The 25,045-nt window shown below is 41.2% G+C and overlaps 1 protein-coding gene across 1 annotated transcript in view; it reads left to right on the top strand.

The window, feature by feature from the left end:
- LOC132590671 (E3 ubiquitin-protein ligase HERC2) overlaps positions 1–25,045 on the top strand; it is a 130,431-nt gene that overhangs the window by 42,388 nt on the left and 62,998 nt on the right. The window contains exons 27-47 of the mRNA XM_060263636.1: positions 248–462; positions 1,943–2,075; positions 2,173–2,300; positions 2,683–2,878; positions 3,049–3,185; positions 4,035–4,208; positions 4,299–4,435; positions 4,758–4,909; positions 5,524–5,715; positions 6,846–7,033; positions 13,090–13,282; positions 17,388–17,570; positions 17,975–18,159; positions 19,059–19,206; positions 19,303–19,499; positions 19,758–19,988; positions 20,280–20,415; positions 20,677–20,820; positions 22,909–23,051; positions 23,862–24,129; positions 24,762–24,904. Coding sequence (XP_060119619.1) covers positions 248–462; positions 1,943–2,075; positions 2,173–2,300; positions 2,683–2,878; positions 3,049–3,185; positions 4,035–4,208; positions 4,299–4,435; positions 4,758–4,909; positions 5,524–5,715; positions 6,846–7,033; positions 13,090–13,282; positions 17,388–17,570; positions 17,975–18,159; positions 19,059–19,206; positions 19,303–19,499; positions 19,758–19,988; positions 20,280–20,415; positions 20,677–20,820; positions 22,909–23,051; positions 23,862–24,129; positions 24,762–24,904 — 3,623 coding nt within the window. The remainder of the gene's footprint in view (positions 1–247; positions 463–1,942; positions 2,076–2,172; positions 2,301–2,682; positions 2,879–3,048; positions 3,186–4,034; positions 4,209–4,298; positions 4,436–4,757; positions 4,910–5,523; positions 5,716–6,845; positions 7,034–13,089; positions 13,283–17,387; positions 17,571–17,974; positions 18,160–19,058; positions 19,207–19,302; positions 19,500–19,757; positions 19,989–20,279; positions 20,416–20,676; positions 20,821–22,908; positions 23,052–23,861; positions 24,130–24,761; positions 24,905–25,045) is intronic.

Consider the following 25,045-nt stretch of genomic DNA (forward strand, 5'->3'; position numbering starts at 1 on the left):
AGGCATTTTTAGCCTGTTCCTTCTGTAACAGACTCAAGATGAGCAGTGCCACAAGTGTAACGATCTTTGAAGGACTTCCATAACATTTTTGTGCTGGTCTTTCATGTAAGTTTGAAGATACTCAATGTTCTGAATAGCTTAATACCTTTTTAAACTGAGAATGGCATTGTCACCTGTGAAGCAATTTAGAATAGCTAATGTAGTATGATCAGATTTTCCATTCAGTGTACTTTGCTCCTTTTTGTAGAATGGCTGAAGTCTTCTATTTTCTCTGGAGGCTTGCAAACTAGTCAAATACATTACAGTTACAATGAGGAAAAGGATGAAGACCACTGCAGTTGTCCTGGTAATACCACTCCTAACAAATCAAAGCTGTATTCTCATCGACTCACCCTGAGTGACCACTCACAACCATTTCTGCAAGCTATAGCAGACAACAGTATCCAGGATCACACTGTGAAGGTAATGTTAAGGATTGGGGCTCGCAGACTGGGAACTTTCTCCCTTCCATTATCATGGCCAATTTGTCTAAAAGGTTGTATCATTCAGCCAGTGGGAACGTTGGTATCTGAAAAGACTTCACATCAGAAAAATCCATCCAGTTATAGAGCACACTGGAAATGATCCCCACACTGCTTCTCAGAGTCCAAAGTGGGAGCTGATTGAAGGTTATGGCTTTTAAAGTGTCGGCAAGGAAGGATTGGAGCTGCTTACCCCCACAACAGGGAAACAGAAGCTTCTCTACAAAAGCTGACAGCCAGTAGGAACCTAAGTTAATTGGCAATGTGGCTCTTGTATGGTTTGCTGAGTGTGTGGATTGCTGAGTGTGTGGAAATGCTTCTGCTTGCCAGTGTAGATAGGTAAGCCTGAACAATGTAGAAAGCAGTGTTGCAAGTTAGGCAAGGTGCCAATGTCTTACCTCCAGTGTTGGTTCTGTTTCTCCTCCAGGCATCTGTCAGTTTTTTCTTTGCCTGGCTGCTCCTTTTAGTTCTGGAAGCATGGCTGGTTCTGGCCTGGTCCCATGCTATTCACTGATCAAGGTGGAACAGCAACAGCAGGCTTGATTCATCCTTCTCATACCCTGACTATGCCAAGCAATAGGCTAATGGCATCTGCTGCTTTTTTTTTAAAGTAGTGCTGAAAGGGCATAAATAAAACTAAGATTTTGAAGTGTGCTGTTTGTTTGGCTGCCTCTTCTAAAACAATTTTTCTTTGCACCATTTGGTGGTTTTATTTATCTACAATATAGAATTAGGCAGTTTTCAAGTAATGATCTGCAATAATCAGCCTTATTCATGAGACAATCATGTTGTGGTCAACAAATAGTGAAAACAGGTAGGCTGTATGTCAAGCCTTTAAATGATTATTGTTAGTTTCCCATATACTGTGCTCATCTGGTATACTTCCAAGAAATAATAACCCCTGAGCTAATACTCTAAAAGGTGAGGAGAGGTTAGTGGAAGGATGAGAAAAATTAGATTACCTGGCCTAGAAGGATATAGGGTATTTAACAGGAAGAGATTACAAACTTTATTATTTCATAAATTTGCATAATTTTTATTTTTTTATTTTTTAAATTTAATTTATTTACTTTGGACCTTTATTTGAATTCCTGGCCCTGGGCCACTTGAATTTCATGGCCTTGTCCCTACTGTTTACAATTTTATTTCTGTATGCATGTGTATGACTATGTAAGAAGAATCTTTATTGTTTAGGTTGATCTAGTGGATCATACACACAGCCTGGGTAAAATTGGGGCACAGTTGAGGATACTTGTTAATTTGTTAGCACAGTTAGGTTTGAGATGGTGATCAGCTACTTAGCCTGAAGTAGTTGTGTAAATTAAATATTTTTAAATGTGTATGATTTTATTTAAAACTGTAGTGTGTGGTTTATTAGACTCTAGTGATGTATTCTTTTAAGTGTACATTTTTTTGTTCAGGACTTCCTATGTCAAGTGGAGCGGTATTGCAAACAGTGCCATTTGACTACGCCAATTACATTCCCTCCGGAGCACCCAGTAGAAGAAGTTGGACGTCTGTTGTTATGTTGCTTGCTGAAGCATGAGGATTTAGGTATCTGTATTCGGCACAAAAATATTTTTCAGTTCTTACCTTAGTAGCATTAGTTATTTCTTTGACATTGACACTTATCTCTTTTTCCTTCATAAAGGTCATATAGCGCTGTCTCTTGTTCATCCTGCTATGCTAGGAGTTGACCAAGTTAAACACCGAACACTTCCAAAATCTGTAGCAGATGTATGTCGTGTTGTTTACCAAGCGAAGTGTTCACTTATCAAGGTAAGTATCAGATATGTAACTTGTTTCTTCAGCAGTATTAGCCATTTTAGTCCTCTCTTCTATGGTCTTTTTTAAAAAAATTGTATTTATATGTTAATGTGAGTATGTTTGAACCTGGAAGTCATGACAACCTCTGGTGACTGACCCCTGCTAGGTGCCTGGAAGATATTCAGTGAGGTGGCTGGATAAAGCCTGCCCCTGCCTCCCAACTTCTGGCATTCCAAGGAGGTCTCCCATCCAGCTACTTGCCAGAGTTGACCTTGCTTGGATTCGGCTATTTGATAAGATTAGGCTTGTCTGGGATCTATAGGCCAGGCCTCTTCTTTTCTGTTCTTTATTGTTTCCTTAGTGATATGCGACTTCTTTGCTCTATTACTTTAAGACTCACCAGGAACAAGGAAGGTCTTATAAAGAAGTCTGTGCTCCTGTTATTGAACGTTTGAGATTCCTCTTCAATGAATTGCGTCCAGCTGTATGCAATGACCTCTCCATTATGTCTAAGCTTAAAAGTCTAAGTTCTTTGCCTCGATGGCGAAGAATTGTTCAGAAGATAATTAGAGAGAGAAGAAAAAAGAGAGGTAAAAATATTTTTAAATGCACACTATATATTTTTAGTATAATTTTGTGGTGGAATGCACTGGATACTTGTTTTGTTCTAAAGCAAGAAGCTTGTAGCTCATTGAAAAACTGTGACAGAATTACAGGATTACTCAGCGATAGTATGTCGTTTTCTTCTTTATGTTACTAGTACCCAAAAAGTCTGAATCTTCTGATGTGGAAGAATCCAAAATTGGTAATGAGGGAAGTGATTTGGAGGAGCCGTGTGTCATATCTCACAGTCCTGTGGCAGTTGATAAAAGACCCTTGCCAGTCAAATCACCTAAGGTAGCGTTTCTTGGTGTGGAATATACATAAGCCTTACAGTAGTCCTTGTACATCTGGAACATGTATGTGTGACAGGACAATATCATGATGATCATTCTGGTATTCCTTTTAGGAGTGAGTTGGATACACTGTATTTGAGGGCCCACGTTGGTGTTCATTGAGCTTCCCCTAAGCTTTTATATAAGGGAGTGGGGGAATCATGTATGCAAGAGTACATATGGGGAATCCTTGTCGCGAACTAGTGTGTTTTGTGTTGGTATGTATGATGGGTGGGCAGCATGCACAACTTATTCCTTCACTGTGTGAGGAGGATAAGAACATAGGAGAAGCCATGTTGGATCTGACCAATGGCTCATCCAGTCCAACACTTTGTGTCACACAGTGGCCCAAAAAACCCAAGTGCCATCAGGAGGTCCACCAGTGGGGCTAGAAGCCCTCCCACTGTGCCCCCCCCCAAGCACCGAGAATGCAGAGCATCACTGTTCCAGACAGAGAGTTCCAAGAGAGTTTCAGGATCTTGGAATATCTATGTGAACTGAGCCTGGATGGCTTTCCTTTTATGTGTTATAAAGATAGCTTTTAAATGTGAATGTTGACCTTTCCTTATTTGTAGCTAGAAATAATAATAGTTCATGCTGGCCATTAAATTCTAATTAAAAACTAAAAAAATGGAATAAGTGTTGGAGCTCACAGAAGTTTAATTCTGTGCAGCCCTTCCTAGGCCTTGGACTTTAAGGTTCTAAAGGTTTATATCATATGTAAAAGCACTAAAATGGAGCAAAAGCTATATTCTGACTGATTGCTGGGATTATTAATTTGAGTGTGAATATGAATTTTCTTATTTCCTAGGATAAATGGCAACCACTGATAAATACAGTCACAGGTGTTCACAAGTACAAATGGCTGAAACAAAATGTCCAAGGCTTATATCCCCAATCTGCTCTTCTCAACACCATTGTTGAGTTTGCTCTGAAAGAGGAACCTGTGGATGTAGAAAAAATGAGAAAGTGTTTACTGAAGCAGGTAAGGCATGTCTGGTGTCAAGCGAGGGGGGCCTTACCTCTCATGGCACTGACATCAATATCACAATGTTATGTCTCTGTTACCTTGCAGCTAGAAAGAGCTGAAGTTCGTTTAGAGGGGATAGATACAATTCTGAAGTTGGCAACCAAAAACTTTTTATTGCCTTCTGTGCAATATGCTATGTTCTGTGGATGGCAACGTCTTATTCCAGAAGGAAGCAACATAGGGTAACTTCCTCTTCTCTCTTCTCCAACCCTGGTCTGTTTTGTGGGCTTTTGCTATGCAGTGCTGGCAGAGCACAGGGTCAACTGCAGAGGTTGGGGAAATTTAAGGTCCTGCAAGGAAGGGGAAACTTAAGGTCCTAGCATAGCATTTTCTGTGCCACAGAAACATCTTATTAACTTCAGGGACAGTACCAAATTTGCACCAGTGAGCTATTATGGAGGTTGGGCCAGGGGAGGGAAGCCAAATCCTTTTGTCTGGTTTGGGATTCTCTTACTGGGCTATCATTTTTAAAACTTTGCAATTACCTTTTTTAATCAACAAAAGGGAACCTCTAACAGATTGCTTAAAGGATGTTGATTTGATTCCACCCTTCAATCGTATGCTGCTGGAAGTTACCTTTGGAAAGTTGTATTCATGGGCTATTCAGAATGTTCGAAATATACTGATTGACGCTAACAGCAGGTTTAAAGAACTAGGTGAGTACTTAACAGGTCTGTGTTGTAAACCACCTTCTGACAACTTCTGTTGATGCAACTGTGTGTTAGTGAGATGCAACCTATTGGAATTCTATTACGTTACAGAAGTACTTCTGTATTTAATTTATGTGGTACCTGGTGTTTGATTCTTTGCTCCATAGCCAGTAGGTAGATGCTAGCAGAGAGCTGATACGTGTGGATTTGTCTTTGCTCTTCTACACTACTTATGAGGTGGATGAAGTAAGGCATGGAGAAGTTGAAGGGATTGTCATTCTTATACTGTCACTCTTATGATATGTCATTCTTATATCCTGAGTGGCGTCAGTGGCTTTGACTAATAATCATTTGGGTTGTTACTAGTTAATAAGCATGGGTTAAGAGAAATGTATTTTTTAAAAACTGCAAGCTTAATTCAGCTGAAATGCTATTAGGTGAATCAGTTTCTTCCATAGATTCTTTGGGAATGTATGAAAGCAGAAGAAAATGGCACCCACTTAGAAATAAACACTGGTCTTCTAAATAGGCAGGAGTTAAGTGTGTGACATTTGGAACAACTGAGCTCATAAGCAGCTGCTTGATTATATTTGTTAAAAGCTATTCTCTTCCGCCTCCAGGGATCCAGCCTGTTCCTCTGCAAACAATTACCAATGAGAATCCTGCAGGACCAAGTCTTGGGACCATTCCCCAAGCACGTTTCTTACTGGTCATGTTCAACATGTTAACCTTACAGCATGGTGCAAACACCTTGAACCTACTTCTCAACTCTGGCATGTTGGCACTGACACAAACCACACTGCGGCTGATAGGTAAAGACTTCAGAATACTTCCTACATGCCTATTTTGATAGTTTTATTTTTTTAAAACAAAACTAGCATACGCATCATTGTAGAGACTTTGCAGAAAGACTAAATAGTATGTGTGAAAAGGATCTAGGGGACCATGCACTGAATACAAGTCAGTGTTATGCAGTAGCTAAAAAGGCAAATGCAGTATCAACAGAAGTATAGTGGGCTGTATCAACAGAAGTATAGTGTCCAGATCATTAGAAGTGATGGTATTGCTTTATTCTGCTCTGGTTAGACCTCACCTAGAGTACTGAGTTTAGTTTTGGGCACCACAATTTAAAAAGGTTATAGACAAGCTGGAATGCATCCAGAAGAGGGCAATGAAGATGGTGAGGGGTCTGGAGGCCAAGTTGTATGAGGAAAGGCTGAAGGAGCTGGGTACATGTAGCCTGAAGATGAGATGACTGAGAGGTGATATGTTAATTATCTTCAAGTACTCAAAGAGCTGTCATATAGAGGATGGTGCAGAGTTGTTTTCTGTTGCCCCAAAAGGTTGGCCCAGAACCATCAAGGTTGAAATTAAATCAAAAGAGTTTTTGGATAAGCATTAGGAAGAACCTGACAGAGCGGTTCCTCATGGAACAGGTTTCCTTGGGAAGTGATGGGTTCTTCTTTTTCGGACTTTTTAAACAGAGGCTAGATGCCCCTTTTGACAGCAATGTTGATCCTGTGAACTTAGGGGGAGGTATTTGTGAATTTCCTGTATTGTGCAGGGGGTTGGACTAGATGACCCTGGAGATCCCTTCCAACTCTGTAATTCTATGATTCTAAATGCTTGCAAAACTAAAACAAGTTGAAGCAAGTGGTTCTCATAGTCATTCCATTGACAGAAATGGGAAGAGGAAGGATCTTGTGTGATATGCCTCTTGTGGCAGCAGCGTAGGCAATGTTGTTTCATCCTGTGGCCGCTTTCTGTTTGAGGGTTTTTGTTCCCTGGCAATGCTTATTTTAATGGTCACTTACCATGTTAATTCTAGTCTATGCCAATTCTTTGTTTTTTTCAATTGTATATATGTTGTGCATATTTTACAGTATTGTACTAGCTTATTGTTATAGGCACCTTTGTTTCAATACATCTTTTACTGAATCAGGGCCTAGTTCAGACAACATTGAAGAAGACATGCTTGCTTCATCCCGTGGTGCTTCTGCTACGGTCCTAGAAGAGTCAAGGAAGGAGATCACTCCAGTTCAGCTCCCTGTATCAGGGCCAGAACTGGCAGCCATGATGAAGATTGGCACCAGAGTAATGAGAGGTGTTGACTGGAAATGGGGTGATCAGGTACTCCTTGTTTTATTTTATTTATATCTCACTTTTCTTCCTTAGAATTTCAGGCATAGTATGATGGGTTCCCTAAACAGTCTTCCATCCAGGCACTGACCAGACTCAGAGTTGCTTTTAGCTATAGCAGAGTTGCCACGTCATGTACTTTGGCCTGTTTGGGTTTGGCCCTGTTTGGGTTGCTATAAGGGTGAGGTTTGGCTTTCTAAACAGCTGGGGAAGTTGTTGAGAATTTCTGAGTTTGTGTGACTGTGTGATTGTTGAAAATTCTGAACTGAGGAACTACTGTTTGGCTGGGGAACTACTGTTCGTTTGGTTTGAGTGGGCTGAAGGTGATTGTTGCTGATTGATTAGGAGTGGCTGTGTATGTCAGGCAATGTTTCATTGAAGTCATTTATGCTTTATAATTGTTTTTAATACATGCTTACCAACCCTATTGCTGAATAAAACTGTGCCATTAATACCTATGCCCTGCAAGAGAAAGAGGAGGGGTGGGAATGGAAGCTGCCAAAACTCCAAAGGCCAGCAATGCCTTTGAAGTGCAGAGCACCAAGCTAGCCTCCCTGGCGCCTCCCAAGAAAAAGCAAGTACATCACCAGGGGGGAGAAAGCAACCATCACCGGTGGGAGATAAGCGGGCATGAGAAAGTGTTACTTGCAGGGACAACTGTAGTTTTATTATGAGAAGTAGTTTAAAGCCCCAAGCCTTTGAAGTGTATTCATTAAAGCCAATGGTTCAAGCTACCTGTTCAAGACTGAGGCCCTACCCTCTTTGCATTATTAAGCTGCACTTTGCCAGAGGCTGAGCACATTTCAAGAGCTCTGAGAGAGAGCAGATAAGAAGTGCTATAAGGATGAGGTTTGGCTTTCTAAACAGCTGGGGAAGTTGCTGAAAAATTCTGAGTTTTTGTGACTGATTGCTAAAAATTCTGAGTTTGTGGTTGCTGGGGAACTGCTGTTTGTTTTGTTTGAGTGGGCTGAAGGTGATTGTTGCTGATTGATTAGGAGTGACTGTGTTCCTGAGGCAGACTGAGACCCCACCCTCTTTGCATTATTAAGCTGTGCCTTGCCAGAGGTGCAAGCCTTTGGCGTGAGCTGAAGGGTGAGAGCTAAAGGGCTCTTGGCCTGGGGGCTGTGTAAGGACCAGGAACCCAGATCCCAGTTTTCCTTGTGTTCTCAATAAGGTAAGTAGACCCTCCAGAAGGAGAGCCACATAAACAAATAGGATTTAAAAGGGGACTGTATAGTTTAAAAAAGCTATTATGAAGGTAGAATGCCAGCAGGGGGGCTTTCCAGTGTTTTGCACTGAGTCTCACATGTATGACTATCTGCCCACAGGACAGAAGTCTTGGGTGTGTGCTCGATGCAAGGAGCTCCTGGTCCTCAGGGAACGAGTTCATACCCTTGAGGCCGAGGTGACGAACCTGGAAAAGCAGAGACAGTCAGTTAGGCACTTGGAGAAGACCCTTGGGGACGTATTAGATGAGCCCCACTCTGAACAAGGCAGCCCCATTGCTGCCAGGGAGCATGAGGGTCGAGAGGGAACAGGGCACCGTTCTGAGGATAAGGGAAATGCGCCCTCAGAAGGGACCTCTTCATTTGGTGAGCGGATATCCTTTCATGCCAAGGAACCATCCCTGGGCAGGGAGGGAGGGGGGGGGTCTTGGTAGTTGGTGATTCGATTCTTAGGCAAGGAGACAGCTGGGTGACAAAACCGCGTACTGACTGTATGGTGATTTGCCTGCCTGGTGCGAAGGTAGTGGACATTACGCGTGTTGTAGATAGGCTGATAGACAGTGCTGGGGAGGAGCCCGTGGTCGTGGTGCATGTTGGCACCAACGATGTGGGGAAATGCAGTCGTAAGGTCCTGGAGGAAAAATTTAGGCTGCTAGGCAGGAGACTTAAGGCCAGGACCTCCAAGGTAGTCTTCTCAGAAGTGCTACATGTTCCACGTACAGGGCTGGAGAGACAGGCACAAATTAGAAGTCTCAATGTGTGGATGAGACGATGGTGTAGGGAGGAAGAGTTTAAGTTTGTTACGCACTGGGATGCTTTCTGGAACAAGCGGGAGCTGTACAAAAGAGACGGTCTCCACTTGTCCCCAGATGGTACCAGGCTTCTGGCAATTAAAATCAAAAAGGTGGCAGAGCAGTTTTTAAACTAAATCTTGGGGGAAAGCCGACAGGAGATGAAATGTCTCTGGTTTGGGAGGACTCATCTCAAAGAGATGAAAGGTTAGCTGTTACTTTTCTACCGGGTAATGGATCAGAGTTGTCCACTGAGATGGTGACAAACAGTATGGACTGTCTGCCAAAGTCTTGAGGCAGCAGGAGGAAGGTTGCAGGCCTAACTTGCCTGGGAAATTATAGATGTTTGTATACAAATTCTAGAAGTGTTCAAAGTAAAATTGGTGAGTTGGAATGTTTAGTGTTGGGGGAAAACGTAGACATTGTGGGAATTTCAGAAACTTGGTGGAATGAGGAGAATCAGTGGGACACGGTGATTCCTGAATATAAATTATATCGGAATGATAGGGAGGGAAGGGTTGGAGGTGGGGTGGCTCTGTATGTCAGAGAGGGTATACAGTCCAGTAAGACTGAGGTCAGAGAATTAGATTCCCTTCTAGAAATGCTTTGGGTTGAAATAGAGAGCCCAAAAAGAAATTTAACTGTGGTAGTTTGTTATTGTCCACCAAATCAAAAGATAGAGGACGATTATAATATGATGGAAGTATTAAAGATAGTGGCTAAACATAAAAACTGTGTCATAATAGGTGATTTTAACTACCTGCAGATTGATTGAGTCAATATGTGTTCAGGTCGAGAGAAAGAGATTGAGTTTCTAGACACCCTCAATGACTGTGCTATGGAGCAGATGGTCACAGAACCTACCAGGAGTGGGGCGATCCTGGATTTGGTCCTAAGTAATGCCCAAGACTTGGTGAGAGTTGTAAAAGTGATCGCACCGCTTGGGAGCAGTGACCATAATGTTATTGATATCACCATTTGTATAAATAGGGAGTTGCCCCAAAAGACCAGCACAACCACGTTTAACTTTAAAAGGGATAAATTCTCTAAGATGAGGAGGCATGTGAAGAGGAAACTGAAAGGAAAGGTAAATACAGTCAAAACCCTTGGAGAAACTTGGAGGCTATTTAAAACTACAATCCTAGAAGCTCAAATAAAATATATACCACAAGTTAGGAAAGGCACAAACAGGTATAAGAGAAGGCCTGCATGGTTAACAAACAAAGTAATGGAAGCTGTAAAAGGTAAGAAGGACTCCTTTAAGCGGTGGAAAGCTAGTCCAAGTGAGTTTAATAAAAGGGAACACAGGCTGTGGCAAATCAAATGCAAGGCTGTGATCAGGCAGGCAAAAAGGGACTATGAGGAGCATATTGCAAAAAACATAAAGACCAACAATAAAAATTTCTTCAAATATATTAGAAGCAGAAAACCAGCCAGGGAGGCACTGGGTGACCAAGGGGTAAAAGGATTACTGAAGGAGGATAGGAAAATGGCTGAGAAGCTGAATGCATTTTTTGCCTCCCTCTTCACTGTGGAAGATGGAAAGTGTTTGCCTGCTCCAAAACCACTAATTTTGGAAGGGGTGTTGAAAGATCTGAGTCAGATTGAGGTGACAAGAGAGGAGGTCCAACAACTGATTGAGAAATTAAAAACTAATAAGTCACCAGGTCTGGATGGCATACATCCAAGAGTTCTGAAAGAACTCAAAGTTGAACTTGTGGATCTTCTGACAAAAATATGTAATCTTTCATTGAAATCTGCCTCCGTTCCTGAGGACTGGAAGTAGCAAATGTCACCCTCATCTTTAAAAAGGGTTCCAGAGGAGATCCGGGAAATTACAGGCCAGTCAGTCTGACTTCAATACCAGGAAAGTTGGTAGAAACCATTATCAAGGACAGAATGAATAGGCACATTGATGAACACAAGTTATTGAGGAAGACTCAGCATGGATTCTGTAAGGGAAGATCTTGCCTCACTGACCTGTTACAGTTCTTTGAGGGGTGAACAAACATGTGGACAAAGGGGACCCAATAGATGTTGTTTACGTTGACTTCCAGGAAGCTTTTCATAAAGTTCCTCATCAAAGGCTCCTTAGAAAGCTCGAGAGTCATGGAGTAAAAGGACAGGTCTTCTTGTGGATCAAAAACTGGCTAATTAATAGGAAGCAGAGAGTGAGTATAAATCAGCAGTCTTTGCAGTGGAGGACGGTAAGCAGTGGGGTGCCGCAGGGCTCAGTACTGGGTCCCGTGCTCTTTAACTTGTTCGTTAATGATTTGGAGTTGGGAGTAAGCTGTGAAGTGGCCAGGTTTGCAGATGACACTAAATTGTTCAGGGTGGTGAGAACCAGAGAGGATTGTGAGGCACTCCAAAGGATCTGTTGAGGCTGGGTGAGTGGGTGTCAGTGTGGCAGATGAGGTTCAGTGTGGCCAAGTGCAAAGTAATGCCAAGAATCCCAGCTACAAATAAAAGTTGATGGGTTGTGAACTGGCAGAGACCGATCAAGAGAGTGATCTTGGGGTCGTGGTAGATAACTCACTGAAAATGTCAAGACAGTGTGTGATTGCAATAAAAAAGGCCAATGCCATGCTGGGAATTATTAGGAAGGGAACTGAAAACAAATCAGCCAGTATCATAATGCCCCTGTATAAATTGATGGTGCGGTCTCATTTGGAATACTGTGTACAATTTTGGTCACCGCACCTCAAAAAGGATATTATAACATTGAAAAAAGTCCAGAAAAGGGCAACTAGAATGATTAAAGGTTTGGAACACTTTCCCTATGAAGAAAGGTTAAAACGCTTGGGGCTCTTTAGCTTGGAGAAATATCGACTGTGGGGTGATATGATAGAGGTTTACAAGATTATGCATGGGATGGAGAAAGTAGAGAAAAAAGTCCTTTTCTCCCTTTCTCACAGTGCAAGAACTCGTGGGCATTCAATGAAATTGCTGAGCAGTCAGGTTAAAACGGATAAAAGGAAGTATTTCTTCACCCAAAGGGTGATTAACATGTGGAATTCACTGCCACAGGAGGTGGTGGCAGCTACAAGCATAGCCAGCTTCAAGAGGGGATTGGATAAAAATATGGAACAGAGGTCCATCAGTGGCTATTAGCCACAGTGTGTGTGTGTGTGTGTGTATATTTGGCCACTGTGTGACACAGAGTGTTGGACTGGATGGGCCATTGGCCTGATCCAACATGGCTTCTCTTATGTTCTTATGTTTTTATGCCCCCACCATCTGACTCTAAATGGGCTTTCTCAGTTGTGGCCAGGGAGATTAGTCTGTCTCTCTCTCTCTATCAGTGTCTTCCACCCGTGAGTGAAGATTTTTTTGTTTCATTTGGCAAACCCCCAGAACAGTTATTGGCCCTTCTTCTTGGTTCTAGTGTTGTACATTTATGTGTTTTTATTGAATTATTTTAAATTTATTTATTTACCTATCTTAAATTTGTATGCCGCCCACTCCACATGGACTCTGGGCTGCTCACAACAATAACAATAATAATACCTCATGATTTTAAAAGCACACAACAATAACAATACCTCATGATTTTAAAAGCAAAAACACATATAAACAATTTATAAATTTAAAATTTAAAAATGGTGCTATAAAATTTCTTACAAAGGCAGTCTAAAATTTCTTACAAAATGCTGTTTTTAGCTGTTTGAATGTATTAATGTTTTCATGTTTGCTGCCTTGGAGACCCTGAATGAATGGAAAATGGCATTAAAATGTTTTAAATAAATAAATAAATGTGCCTTCCCTGCGTGGTATGCACTCATTTTGCTAGAGATCCGTAAAGTCAACTTTAGTTCTTACCCACATATTCGAAGCTTTATTGTTTTTCTAGAAGATTTTTTTTTTGCAAAGTAATACTTAAAGCCTGCTCCGTCACTGTCTGCATGCCTTTGATAGTTGGCCAGTTCACTGAATGCTGGCTATTGCAGTTTTTTGTTGTTGTGAAATCCTAATGTAGCTCCTAAAGTCATTCATTGACTTCTTTTGATTGTTGACTTGGTGTACTCTTCAGGATGGACCACCTCCAGGCTTGGGTCGTGTGATTGGAGAATTGGGTGAAGATGGCTGGATTAGAGTGCAGTGGGACACTGGCAGCACCAATTCTTACAGAATGGGAAAAGAGGGAAAGTATGACCTCAAGCTGGCTGAACCACCACCTGCTTCTCAGCCTGCAACAGAAGACTCAGATACAGAGGATGACTCTGGTAAGCCAGTCCCAAGTTGAACCTGGGGAAAGTCTTTGCCAGAGGCCAATCAGATTGTATCTCTATGCCCCCCCACTGCCAAGAAATAAGGCCTAATTATTAGGTCTGGAAATGCATGGGTCAGTGAAAGCTGTGTTATCAGGCATGTAGTTAAGCAGCACTCCTGACTACTGCTTGTTCTTGCTTGAGAGCAGATGGCACAAGAGTGGGCTCTAAGTCCCAGCTGTGAGCACCACCAACTCACATTGTTGCTGAGTAACTGATTCCTATGTTCAAGACTTGGTCTGTTTCTACTCCGTTTGCTCTCCTGCAAAAAAAGTCAGAAAATGCTATTAAGTCATAGGGCTGGTCCTAGGGTGTGGGGTGCCCCAGGCAGGCTTGCCGCCTCCCTGCCCCCCACACCCTCCCTGCCCACCACATTCCACAGAGCCTGCGCGCTGGCCAGGCACCCTCCCCGTTCGCTCTTTGATGATTGGAGCAAGTGGGGAGGGCACCCGGCTGGCGTACAGTCTCTGTAGCATCCTCTGAGCATCCTCTGCCCAAAAGCGGAGTCATCAGAGTGAGCAGGGAGGTTGCCTGGCCGGTGCACAGTCTCTGTAAAGTTCTCACAGCTCTCGTAGGAGTTGTCCTTGAAAGGTGCAGCTGCTATACGAGCTCTCTCAGCCCCACCTACCTCACAGGGTGTCTGTTGTGGGGCAAAAAGGTAAAGGAGATTGTGACCACTCTGAGACTCTGAGATTCAGAGTATAATGTGGGATTTAAATCCAATATCTTCTTCTGAGTGCCCTCTGCCCAAAAGCGGAGGACGCTCAGAGAACGTTACAGAGACTGCACGCCAGCCGAGCGCCGGCCCCACTCACTCTTTGATGATTGGAGTCATCAGAGAGTGGGTGGGGAGGGTGCCAAAATTTGGGCATTTGCCTATGGCACTGGGCCAGGTGGGCCCAATTTGGCGCCCTCCCCAGTGGTGCCCTAGGCAAATGCCTAATTTGCCTAGGGGGAGGGTCATAGGCTTGTGCTGCTGCTATGGGAACAGTGCGCATTGGTGGGAGGTAGCTGAGAAGCGCTCCTCGCTCAAACTTCCCCTGCTGTTAGGAGAGCACTAGGAAAGAGTGCTTCTCAGCCATGGGCAGTAGTTACTTGGCCATAGCACAAGCAGAGTGAAGTTCTTGGCCAAGAAGGGGTCCTTGCTGTTCCACTGCTTGCTGTTGTACAAAAGCAGATGGAGAAGGAGCAATGAACAGTCTTTGGCCAGGGATGCCACCTGCGCACACTGCGACCAGGTGGGTTCCTATGGCAGAAAGCCAGCAGGCTTGCTCTACCTGCTCTTTTTCCACCTGCTCTAATGGGAGGACTTGTGCCAGAGAACCACACAGTGGGTTCCACATGGTCCAGCCACAACTGCTGCTCACTCAACACTGCTGGGTTGTCTCGGCTTGGCTTCACGAACGAAGATTTAAGAAGGGTGCAATAGTCCATGTCTGCTGCAGGCTCGCTGGTGGCTGACAAGACCAATGCGGGACAGGCAGGTCCGGCCACAGTGGCTGCAGGGAAAAGTCTGATTTAGGGTTGGTGCTGTAGCAGTGCGATTCTTCCTCAATCTCCTTTTGTCCTCAAGACCAGCTATGCGTGCATTCTCAAAAGAAAAGACAGCCTGGTGGATGGTGTGCCTCCATGCTTTGCGATCTGAGGCTAGGTCAGACCACTGGTGATGGTTGATGCGACAGGTGCCAAGGGATTTCTTCAAGGAGTCCTTGTACCTCTTCTTTGGTGCCCCTCTATTTCGATGGCCGGTGGAGAGTTCGCCATACAGGGCAATCTTGGGAAGGCGGTGGTTTTCCATCCTAGAAATATGCCCTGTCCAGTGCAGCTGCGTCTTCAACAGCAGTGCCTCGATGCTGGTAACCTCCGCCCGCTTGAGAACTTCAGTGTTGGTCACAAAGTCACTCCAGTGGATGTTGAGGATGGTGCGAAGGCAGCGCTGATGAAAGCGCTCAAGGAGTCGCAGGTGATGGGTTGTAAAAATTATTTAACCAGCATATTGGCTTAACTGGCAACCCAAGATCCCTGTGGGCAATGAAGCTTTTACTGTATATATATCTAGCTATTATTAATCCAGGAATAGATCTGTTTACTTATAAAATGAATTTTAAGAGGTAAAAGATACAGAAAGATTGGAAACGTCAACATTTTTAATCATGATGGATTGTTTTATGTACTAGCTGTTAATGAGGGAAATAGGTTTATGTTCTGTGTGGCCTACAGAGGCCAAATACTGTTTACTTTTATTTCTGTGTCTTCTAATCTGTAATTGTTCACTTTTATCCATTAACTCTTAGTAAGCAGTAATGTTCTGCTGGTTAAACATCGCATTTAAAAGTGAATTTCAGATTGTCACATTTTCCTAGGCACTTGATTTCTTTATAACACGTTATGTTTCTTAATGCGCAAACGTCTTGTTCTCCCAACAAGAAATTAGAAGAGCCCTCCATCCCAGGAGACCATCCACACCAAATCCTGAGCCACACACAAATGTAGTTACAGCCTTCCTGCCCTACATAAAAATATGTCACCGACTGCATTGGCAAAATTCTCAAACGCCACAATGTTGACACAGTCTTCAAGCCCACACAACAGATCCGCCACATGCTGCGCTCGGCCAAAGATATGAGAGATCCACTTTCAACCCCTGGAGTCTACAAAATACCCTGCTCCTGTGGTGCAGTCTACATTGGCACTACCCAACGCAGTATCAACACCCGTCTCACCGAACACAAGAGACACTGTCGCTTGTTTCAGCCAGAAAAATCAGCTGTAGCTGAACATGGACTTCAAGAAGGAGACCACATCATCCACTTTGAAAGAACTGAAGTCCTTTCTATGGTCTCACATTATCATACCCACCTGAACAGAGAAGCTATTGAGATTTACAAACACCAGCACAATTTTAACAGAAAGGAAGAAGGCATTTTCATCCACCAATCTTGGTACCCAGCTCTGCAAAACACCCTACAGACTATAAATTGCAGAAAGTCACAGAACAACCAGTACATTACACAGAACAATCAGCACAGTCAACAACCATCTTCCTTATCTTCACACCCCTTCCAACCCTCCCAGCAATTAACACAGAAAAATGGTCACATTCAAAAGCCAGTTTCCTTATCGCTACCCTTTCAGGAAGCCCCACCAAACAGTGGGCACATCCACAAACCAATTGCCCTTTCACCACACCCCCTCCAGCCTAGAAATAGCAGCTCTCCAGCAGCCCTGGCCCCACTCAATGCACAGCAGCCAAGAAGGTCGGAGCGCCTGCTCCGGCTGCAACGCCACTGAGGATGTTCTCTGCAGCCTTTGGAAAATGTCTGGAAGGAAAACTTTCTCCAGTAGAACACGGCACTTGAGCCTGAAAGATTCTACAAACCTTAATGATGTTACCAGCCGTGAAAACCTGAAATCTTTGTTTGGGTGAAACTTAGATGTTTTCTCCTTTAACACTGCAAAGATATTTTAATAGTTTGCTTTCCCTTAAATGCGAGTCCAGTTGGACCTTAGAGACCACAAGTTTTTGTAAGTATAACTTTTGAAGAGTCAAAGCTCCCTTTGTTTGACAGAGAGAATTGTGACTCTTGAAAACGTATACCCTCAAATTTGTTGAACTCCTAAGTTGCTAGTGAACTCAAGTCTAGCTGTTCTACTGCAGACAAAAATGGCTGCCCTCTGAAACTGCTTTCCTTTAATCAACTCCATTACTGGTACAAGCACCTGAATGGTTTGTTCTTTACTACTATACTATTCTTTACAATGCTGTTCTTTAGTACAATATTCTGAAGCTGTGGCAAGTTTACCTGAGCTTGCTGGTAGGAGGGGTGGGATATAAATCAAATGAAATAAACGGATATTAAACAAAATAAAATTGAGTAGTTCCACTTCTTCTTTGACTGGCTCATTCAATATTGAACACATTTTGGAATGTCTTTATTCCAGATGTAGAATTGACTACAGCTGTAAAAGATATATTAATATGATTGTAAAATACTATGTAATGCTTTAACCAGCAATGTATCTAATTGCCTGCTGTCATTTATTTTGACTTTTGCTTCAGAAGGAGAACAAGTTGAAAGAAATCTCCATCCTACTTCCATGATGCTGACAAGTACAGTGAACCTGCTGCAAACTCTCTGCCTGTCTGCCGGAGTCCATGCAGAAGTCATGCAAAACGAAGCTACCAGAACTCTCTGTGGGCTGCTCCGCTTGCTGGTAGAGAGCGGAACTATAGACAAATCAAGTAAGTACTTGTGTGGGCTGCATCTAATGCTTTATTGTAATATCAATAAGACCCTTTTTGGTTTTTTAAGTTGAAATGCCATTCTGTGGCTGCGATTGCATACTTAGAGATCCACGAACTGAGTGCCCCCTTAAAAGCAAGCAATTGTTTGCATAACAAGTTCTCGACTATTTCACTTGGATGAACTCCTCCCCTCCCATTATTATGGTTGGCTAAAGGGAAGAAAGTATAAAATAGAATACAACAAACAATACAATGGTAAAGGGCCATTTTATTGGAACTAGTTTTCTTAAAAGCATTATTTTACGGGAAAAGCTTTCAGATGTCATATTGCATACATTTAATACTGCTGGGCAGAGAGGAGCATTTAAGAAGACATTCTTATTTTTATTATTTATTTCTAGGTTCCTTGCCAAATGCATTGGTTAATAAAGAACAGCACAGGATTTGGTGTACCTTGGGATTCATCCGAAGTATAGCACTTATGCCTCAGATGTGCAGCACTCTTAGTACATCACAGTGGATAACTCTGCTAATGAAAATAGTCGAGGGACATGAATCATTCACTGCAGCTTCTCTACAGCGACAGGTAGTGTTTTACTTTACTGGAGGTACCCACTGAATTTTTAACAGTCAGTAGTTGAGTTACATCATAGTTTTAAAGCTCCGGCTTCTTGTGGACTCATCTAAAATAGTTACTATTCCATCTTTCAATCAGTAAAAGATATGTGAAACAGCTTTTAAAGTACTATTAAAAAAACAATACAATATGTAAAGTTGAAATGCATTGAAATCAAAAAGCAGCATCTGATAACCCGATACCAGTCAGAGAGCAGATGGAAACATTTGAGGCACATCTTCAGTTTGGCAGTGAGATTGCCAAAATGCTAAGCAGGCTGAATTTGATGTTGCTGCATTTAGCCCCCGTATGAAAAAGAAGAATATGGTTTATGGGGCCGAATTTTGCTGGTTGAGAAAGCATAGGCATTGGCCTGACCACATTATCAGTTCTGCATGCCCAAGGTAGTTTGATGTTGTTTCAGTAGCAGCCTCAATGTTGTTGTGGCAAATATCTCCTGAAACTCAGGAAAGTTTGGAAATCAGTTTTGGCATGGCATAACAAGTCTGCCATAGAAAGATAAAAAGTAAGGAATTCCACTGGTAAAGTAGTTTTTAAGATTTTTGCCATTATTCTCCTTATATGAAACCAAACTTGTATGCATACAACACTCTGTTTCTTCCAAATATGAGCCTTAAAATTAAACCTCACCATCTATAACCCCCTTTCCCCCTCAAGACTCATTTTTTTTTATCTTGACACCTTGTGAGGAAAAAGGGCTTAATTTTCTTTTTTAAAAAGAGGCGAATTAGAGGCCATTTTAGTAAGTTTATTTAATCTACTATGTAATACAATGTTTTTATTCTTAGTTAATTGGCATTTTCCCAGTAATTGAGTGTGTATCTCTTTCTCCCCTCTTCCTGCTTTAGATCCTTGCAGTTCACTTACTACAAGCAGTGCTTCCCTCCTGGGATAAAACTGAAAGGTCAAGGGATATGAAATTTCTTGTGGAAAAATTGTTCGGTTTCTTGGGTAGCCTCCTTACAACTTGTTCTTCAGATATCCCACTGCTCAGAGGTAAAAGAGAATTTAGTTTGTAACACTGGATTTTATTCTCTCTCTTAAATTCTGTTAGTGTTCAGGTTTTGCTTTGTTTCCTTCCTTTTTTGTCAGAATCTACTCTGAGGAGGAGGAAAGCCAGGCCTCAGGCCTCTCTTACAGCAACTCACAGTAGTACTCTGGCTGAAGAGATAGTGGCACTGCTGAGGACGTTGCATTCACTGAGCCAGTGGAATGGCCTCATAAACAAGTACATCAACTCTCAGCTAACCTCCATCACCCACATCTTTGCAGGAAAACAGTCAGAAGGGGTAGTTCTGGCATTTTCAAAATAAACTCAATTTTTAAAATTTAAAACAAGTAACTTGTTAAATCAATAAAGCATCCTTTTATTTTAATGTATTACAGATCCTTTCTGTAAAACGATTGTTTTAGTCAGTGTTAAATTGGCTTTAAATTAAAATATACCTTTTGTTTTTCAAATTGTATTTTAAAAATTGTACTTGTGTATATGACAATGTAAAGTCCACCCCACAGTTAATTCCACTGTTCTCCTTCCTCACTACTAGGCTGTGCTGGAAGACTTCTTTCCAGACTCTGAGAATCCAGAAGTAGGAGGTCTAATGGCTGTCCTGGCTGTGATTGGTGGAATAGACAGTCGCTTGCGGTTAGGTGGCCAAGTAGTTCATGATGAATTTGGAGAAGGCACGGTGACGAGAATCACCCCAAAAGGGAAAATCACAGTGCAATTTTGTGATATGCGAACATGTAGAATCTGTCCTCTTAGTCAGCTTAAACCAGTAAGTTTGCATTTATGTCATGTCTTTTGACAGGAATGTGAAAGGAAGAACAACTTTTCTTAAAATGTCAGTCTTCCACAAATACAACCCTTCAATCTTTAACTGGAGAGAAGAATCTTAAGTGTTTTCACCCATCTGCTGCCTTTTCTTCTTCAACTTGGCTTGATGCTTTGCTTTATACATTTCTAGAAATGTTAGCGATGGTTTCCAGGTTGTAAAAGCAAAGTAGGACACAATTTGCTCGCTAAGCAAAAGGAACCAAATTATAAACATATGCACTTTTCTTTCTAGCTTCCTGTGATTCCTTTTAATGTGAATAACTTGCCGTTCACTGAACCCATGCTATCTGTTTGGGCTCAGTTGGTAAACTTGGCTGGAAGTAAAGTAGAAAAACATAGGATGAAATCTCCCAATCAGGGTCTTTCAGGTATGTCTTCTCATTGTTCTCAGTTTCAGAAGGTAGATGTATTAATCTGCAGTAAAAGAGCTAGATGTCAGTATCTGACAAAACAATTTTCTTCTGGAAACAATTGAAGTACCATTTGTGCTTATCTGTTCCATCTTTCAGTTTTCAGGCTTCCTTTTAAGCTCTTTGACTATGAACTAAAATGTATTCGGTATCTGATGGTAAGTTAACTAGTGCATGCTCATTTGTTGTACTGATATACCTATAATATGTCTTGAACAGGCCAAATAGATTTGGATCTGTTGAGATGCCAGCAGTTAAAATTATACATACTAAAAGCAGGTCGAGCTCTGCTTTCTCACCAGGATAAATTAAGGCAAATCTTATCTCAACCTGCAGTGCAAGAGACTGGCTCAGTTCCAACAGGTAATATCTTCTGCTCAATATAGTCCTCTTTTCTTCATGACAAAACTAAAATAATTTTCCATTTTAAATGACTGAAATGGCAGATTAATCAAAACTGAAACGTCCTATTGAGAAAGGAAAAAAAAAAGATTAGTGGGTAAGGGCCCAGATCTCTCCTTTCTCTACAGTCAGAATAATAGTTTGGCTGTGGTGAATGTACTTGAGCATTATCATCCCCAGCAAACAATTGTTGTACTATGCTTAGATTTTTAAAAAAGAAACTGTGAATGCAAGTAAGTGATTTCATTAGTAGTTAGGAGTATTGATTGTGAATAAGTCTGTTGTTTAACTAAATCTCTTAAGATATACAGACAATTCATATATAGGCTATGTCTTGAGACAGACAGGTAGACAAAACTGTTGTGCCTCTTCAGATGAAATCTGATTTGTTTTGTGGTTCTGTAGAGATAGAAGAAATTGATGTAGCCTTATTATATAATGTACAGTAAAAGCCACCGTGACATTCCTGCAAGGCTCAGAAAAAAACAGGACAGTCTGAGTTTTGCCCATAATGGGCTTGTTAGAAGGAGCTATATATACCTTTACTTATCCAGAACGGACCTATACCTGCTGCTCATATTGAAAATAGTAAGAGAGGCACATAGGTTTCCATTGAAGAATGGCTTCAGTAGTGTTCTGTTGCTGGAGTCCACATCATCCAGCTAAAGAACATGCAAGGGAAACTGTATAGTTTAAAGCATACTAGCCAGTGTAAAATAAAAGGAGTAAGAAACAATAGTGATATTGTGATGGTGGTCTGCTGTAGACCACCAAGCCAGGCAGACGACTGGATGAACAGATTACAAAGTTCTCAAAGAGATGGTACATGGTGGTCATAGGAGATTGCAAGGTCAGACAAATTTCTGTCGTCTCTTGCTGACAACTTCATTTTCTAGAAAATGCTATCTTGAACTTGATTCTCACCAACAAGGAAGAACTGGTTGATGAGGTGAAAGGACTCTGGCTAGTAGTGACCATGTCATTTTGGAATTTACAGTCTTGGGGAAGGGAAAAAGGTGTATGTAGTCAGACAAATAGATTGGACTTAAGGAAAGCAAATTCTGACAAAGTTATGCTGGGTAAAATACCATAGCCAGAAATACTTGAGAAGAGAATTCAAGAGAGGTGGGAGTTTCTTAAAAGTGACATATTGAAGGCACAATCAAAAATTATTCCAATTAGAAGAAACAATGGGAGAAGCCTAAAGGAGTCAAGGTGGCTCCATAAAAAGCTTTCTGAGGATTTAAAAATAATAATAAAAAAAATTAAATTAGAATCTTAAATCTAAATGTTATTAGTCAGTTTAGATTCAGGTAGGTAGCTGTGTGGGTCTGAGGTGACAGAACAAAGTTTGGGTCCAGTAGCATCTTTAAGACCAACAATGAAGTGTGCATTCACATGAAAGGTGCTACTGGACTCAAACTTTCTACTAGTATGTAAAGTATGAACCTGAGTTCTAGTATGAGCCTGAGTGTTTTCCTTGGGGTTCGTCTTGTCTGATTCTGCCACAGTGCTTTTTTCTTTTTCAATGTTAAACTCAATCAGTCAATCAATCAAAATACCTTTAATGGCATAACAGTATTAAAAAAGAGTACATTGCAACATACACTTCCAGCAATTAAAATTCATCCAAAAGAACAATTCATATGAAAAGCCTGTGTCTAAGAACAGCTGCTTCTGCTAAAAATTTAGCTACCATATAAGTGGTTTCTGTGAAAGTATCATTAAGCAGATATCGAACTGTACTATGTTGATTTCTAAATAGGTCAGAATATAAGGATAAAAGTTTGTTACGAGATTCTGTGTGTAATTGGCAATCAATTAGGCCCTCATGCAACTCCCCTGCTTCTATATGCAGTGTTAAACTTCTTGCCATAAAGTTCTGTTTTTGAAATTCAGGGAAAGGTTCTTATAATTCCTTTCCTTGAAATATTACTTCCATGCAAAACAAGACATGAACAAATGCACACTGTGGTAATTTGAAAGGTTTTTGTTTTTCTTTTCTGTATGGTAGCCTGTACAACTAACATCTGTTTTTATTGGCTTAAGATGATGGTGCAGTAGCATCACCTGATATAGGAGACATGTCTCCAGAAGGCCCTCAACCTCCCATGATCCTCTTGCAACAATTACTAACAGCAGCGACACAGCCATCACCTGTGAAAGCAATTTTTGATAAGCAAGAGCTTGAGGTAAATAGCTTACCTTTATTCCCTTTAGTTCTGTTCATATGAATGAATTGTATTGTTCTTGAGTGGTATTGTTCTTTGCTTGAAAGTTTGAACTTTATTTTGACTATGAGAAAACTTCTAGTTGTCTGCATAGATTACAAGGAGGGTCTTTTGTATTGTGAATGAACGCTCTTAAAGAAGTTTCTAAGAAGACATCTTTTAGTTATTATTCGTTTGATCCTAAGAATTGCAACCAGAGCTTGGGTTGTAGAATGGATTCTTTTCACCTCCATCTGCTGTTACAGTCCTCTTAATTTCCTGAAAAGTTGGTCCTGTTTGTTGAGGGATCATCAGGCATGTTAGGACATAGTGAGAGGGACTGAAGCTGGACGAGTGATATATGAAAATTGCTCACAGAGGGATGGGGCTTCATTGGACCTGTATATATTAAAACACAATATATTTACGATTGTTCGTCTCCTCTGCTAAGGATACATGAAAAGTCATATAGGTTTGTTTTTCAAGAGCTATTTGGCATTGTAGGCTATTAAAATAGCAGTAATGTTTTCTGTACTTGATAGCTTATTTATCTTAGTATGTTATTAATAAAAAAGTTACCAATATAAACAAATTACATGGAGAAAATGCAGCAAATTTTAAATGGAATTAATTTTGTTAAATAGTGTTCCTTAGGACACTAATTTTGAATTTTGTTCTGTGGATATTCTGATTATTCTAATCTAATGATACATTGGTTAAATACAAAATGCTGGTCATGTTGCATTCTGAACATATTTCAGTTACATAGAAGATGTCTGTGTCTTCTGTTAGGCTGCTGCACTGGCTGTGTGTCAGTATCTTGCTGTAGAGTCTGCACATCCTTCAACTCCAGTATTTGAGGAATGTAGCTCCAGTGAAGCTACTACCCCTGTTACAGTCCAGCATATTAGACCTGCAAAAGTGAAGAAACGTAAAGTGTCTCCTATTCCACCACTTCCAATTGTAGTACAACTTATGGAAATGGGATTTCCCAGGAAGAACATTGAATTTGCACTTAAATCGCTTTCAGGAACTTCTGGAACTGCCTCTGGGTTACCAGGTATTTCATATTTCAGTGCTAAACAAGAAATTGATGAAATTCCTGTGTACTTGACAGCCTTAGTTGAATAATAGAGTAGTAAGCATGAGGACAGTAGTGAAGTTGTGATGGTTCCATATAGTTGTCATAGAGATTTTGAGGAGATGGAGTTTCTTGATTTTTAGTGGAGCATCTCACCTTCAGGATATAGAGGATAGGCTCAGAGGAATGAAAGGATTTTAAACTCCAGATTTCCAAAATCTCTGTCTAGGAACAAGAGGAAAAGATGTTGAAGATCTTTCCAGGTTTGCATCCTTAACACATCAAAATGCTTGAGATTCAGAAATGTAAAATGAAAGTGTAGGAGCAGAGAGATTTCTGTAGAAAAATTGAGTTTTTTGATGATGATTTTTTGATGATTGGATGATGATTGAAGGCTAGGTGGAGTTTAGAGATGTGGGATTAAACAGAAGCTGATTAGTAAAGCAGGGTTCAATATTGTTGGTAGGCCAGTAGCTTTGAAAATCCAGAGAGTGAATTGAAGCACCTAAGGCTTCAGTTGAACAAAACACAAAAAGGGGCACTAGGAACTCTGTTCTGAATGTCAAAATGATAATGTTGTTGACAGCCATATCTGCCTTGTTCTGTTCTAGGGGTGGAAGCTTTGGTGGGCTGGCTTTTAGACCACCCTGATGTTCAGATTACTGATCTCTCAGATGCTGACACAGTATCCGACGAATATTCAGATGAAGAGGTAGTGGAAGATGTTGAAGAAGCAGAAGCTGCATATCCTGTGGTAAATGCTGGAGATAGAAATCATTTAAAAAAAAAAAAAAAGCCCGCATAGCCAGTATTTTCTTAACCTTTGGGTCAACAGAACTGTGCAATACATTTTATGCTAATAATGGAGAGATTGTGATTATGGGAGGTTTTTTTT

This window comes from Heteronotia binoei, unplaced genomic scaffold (assembly GCF_032191835.1).
Source record: "Heteronotia binoei isolate CCM8104 ecotype False Entrance Well unplaced genomic scaffold, APGP_CSIRO_Hbin_v1 ptg000532l, whole genome shotgun sequence".
NCBI classification, from domain to species: domain Eukaryota; kingdom Metazoa; phylum Chordata; class Lepidosauria; order Squamata; family Gekkonidae; genus Heteronotia; species Heteronotia binoei.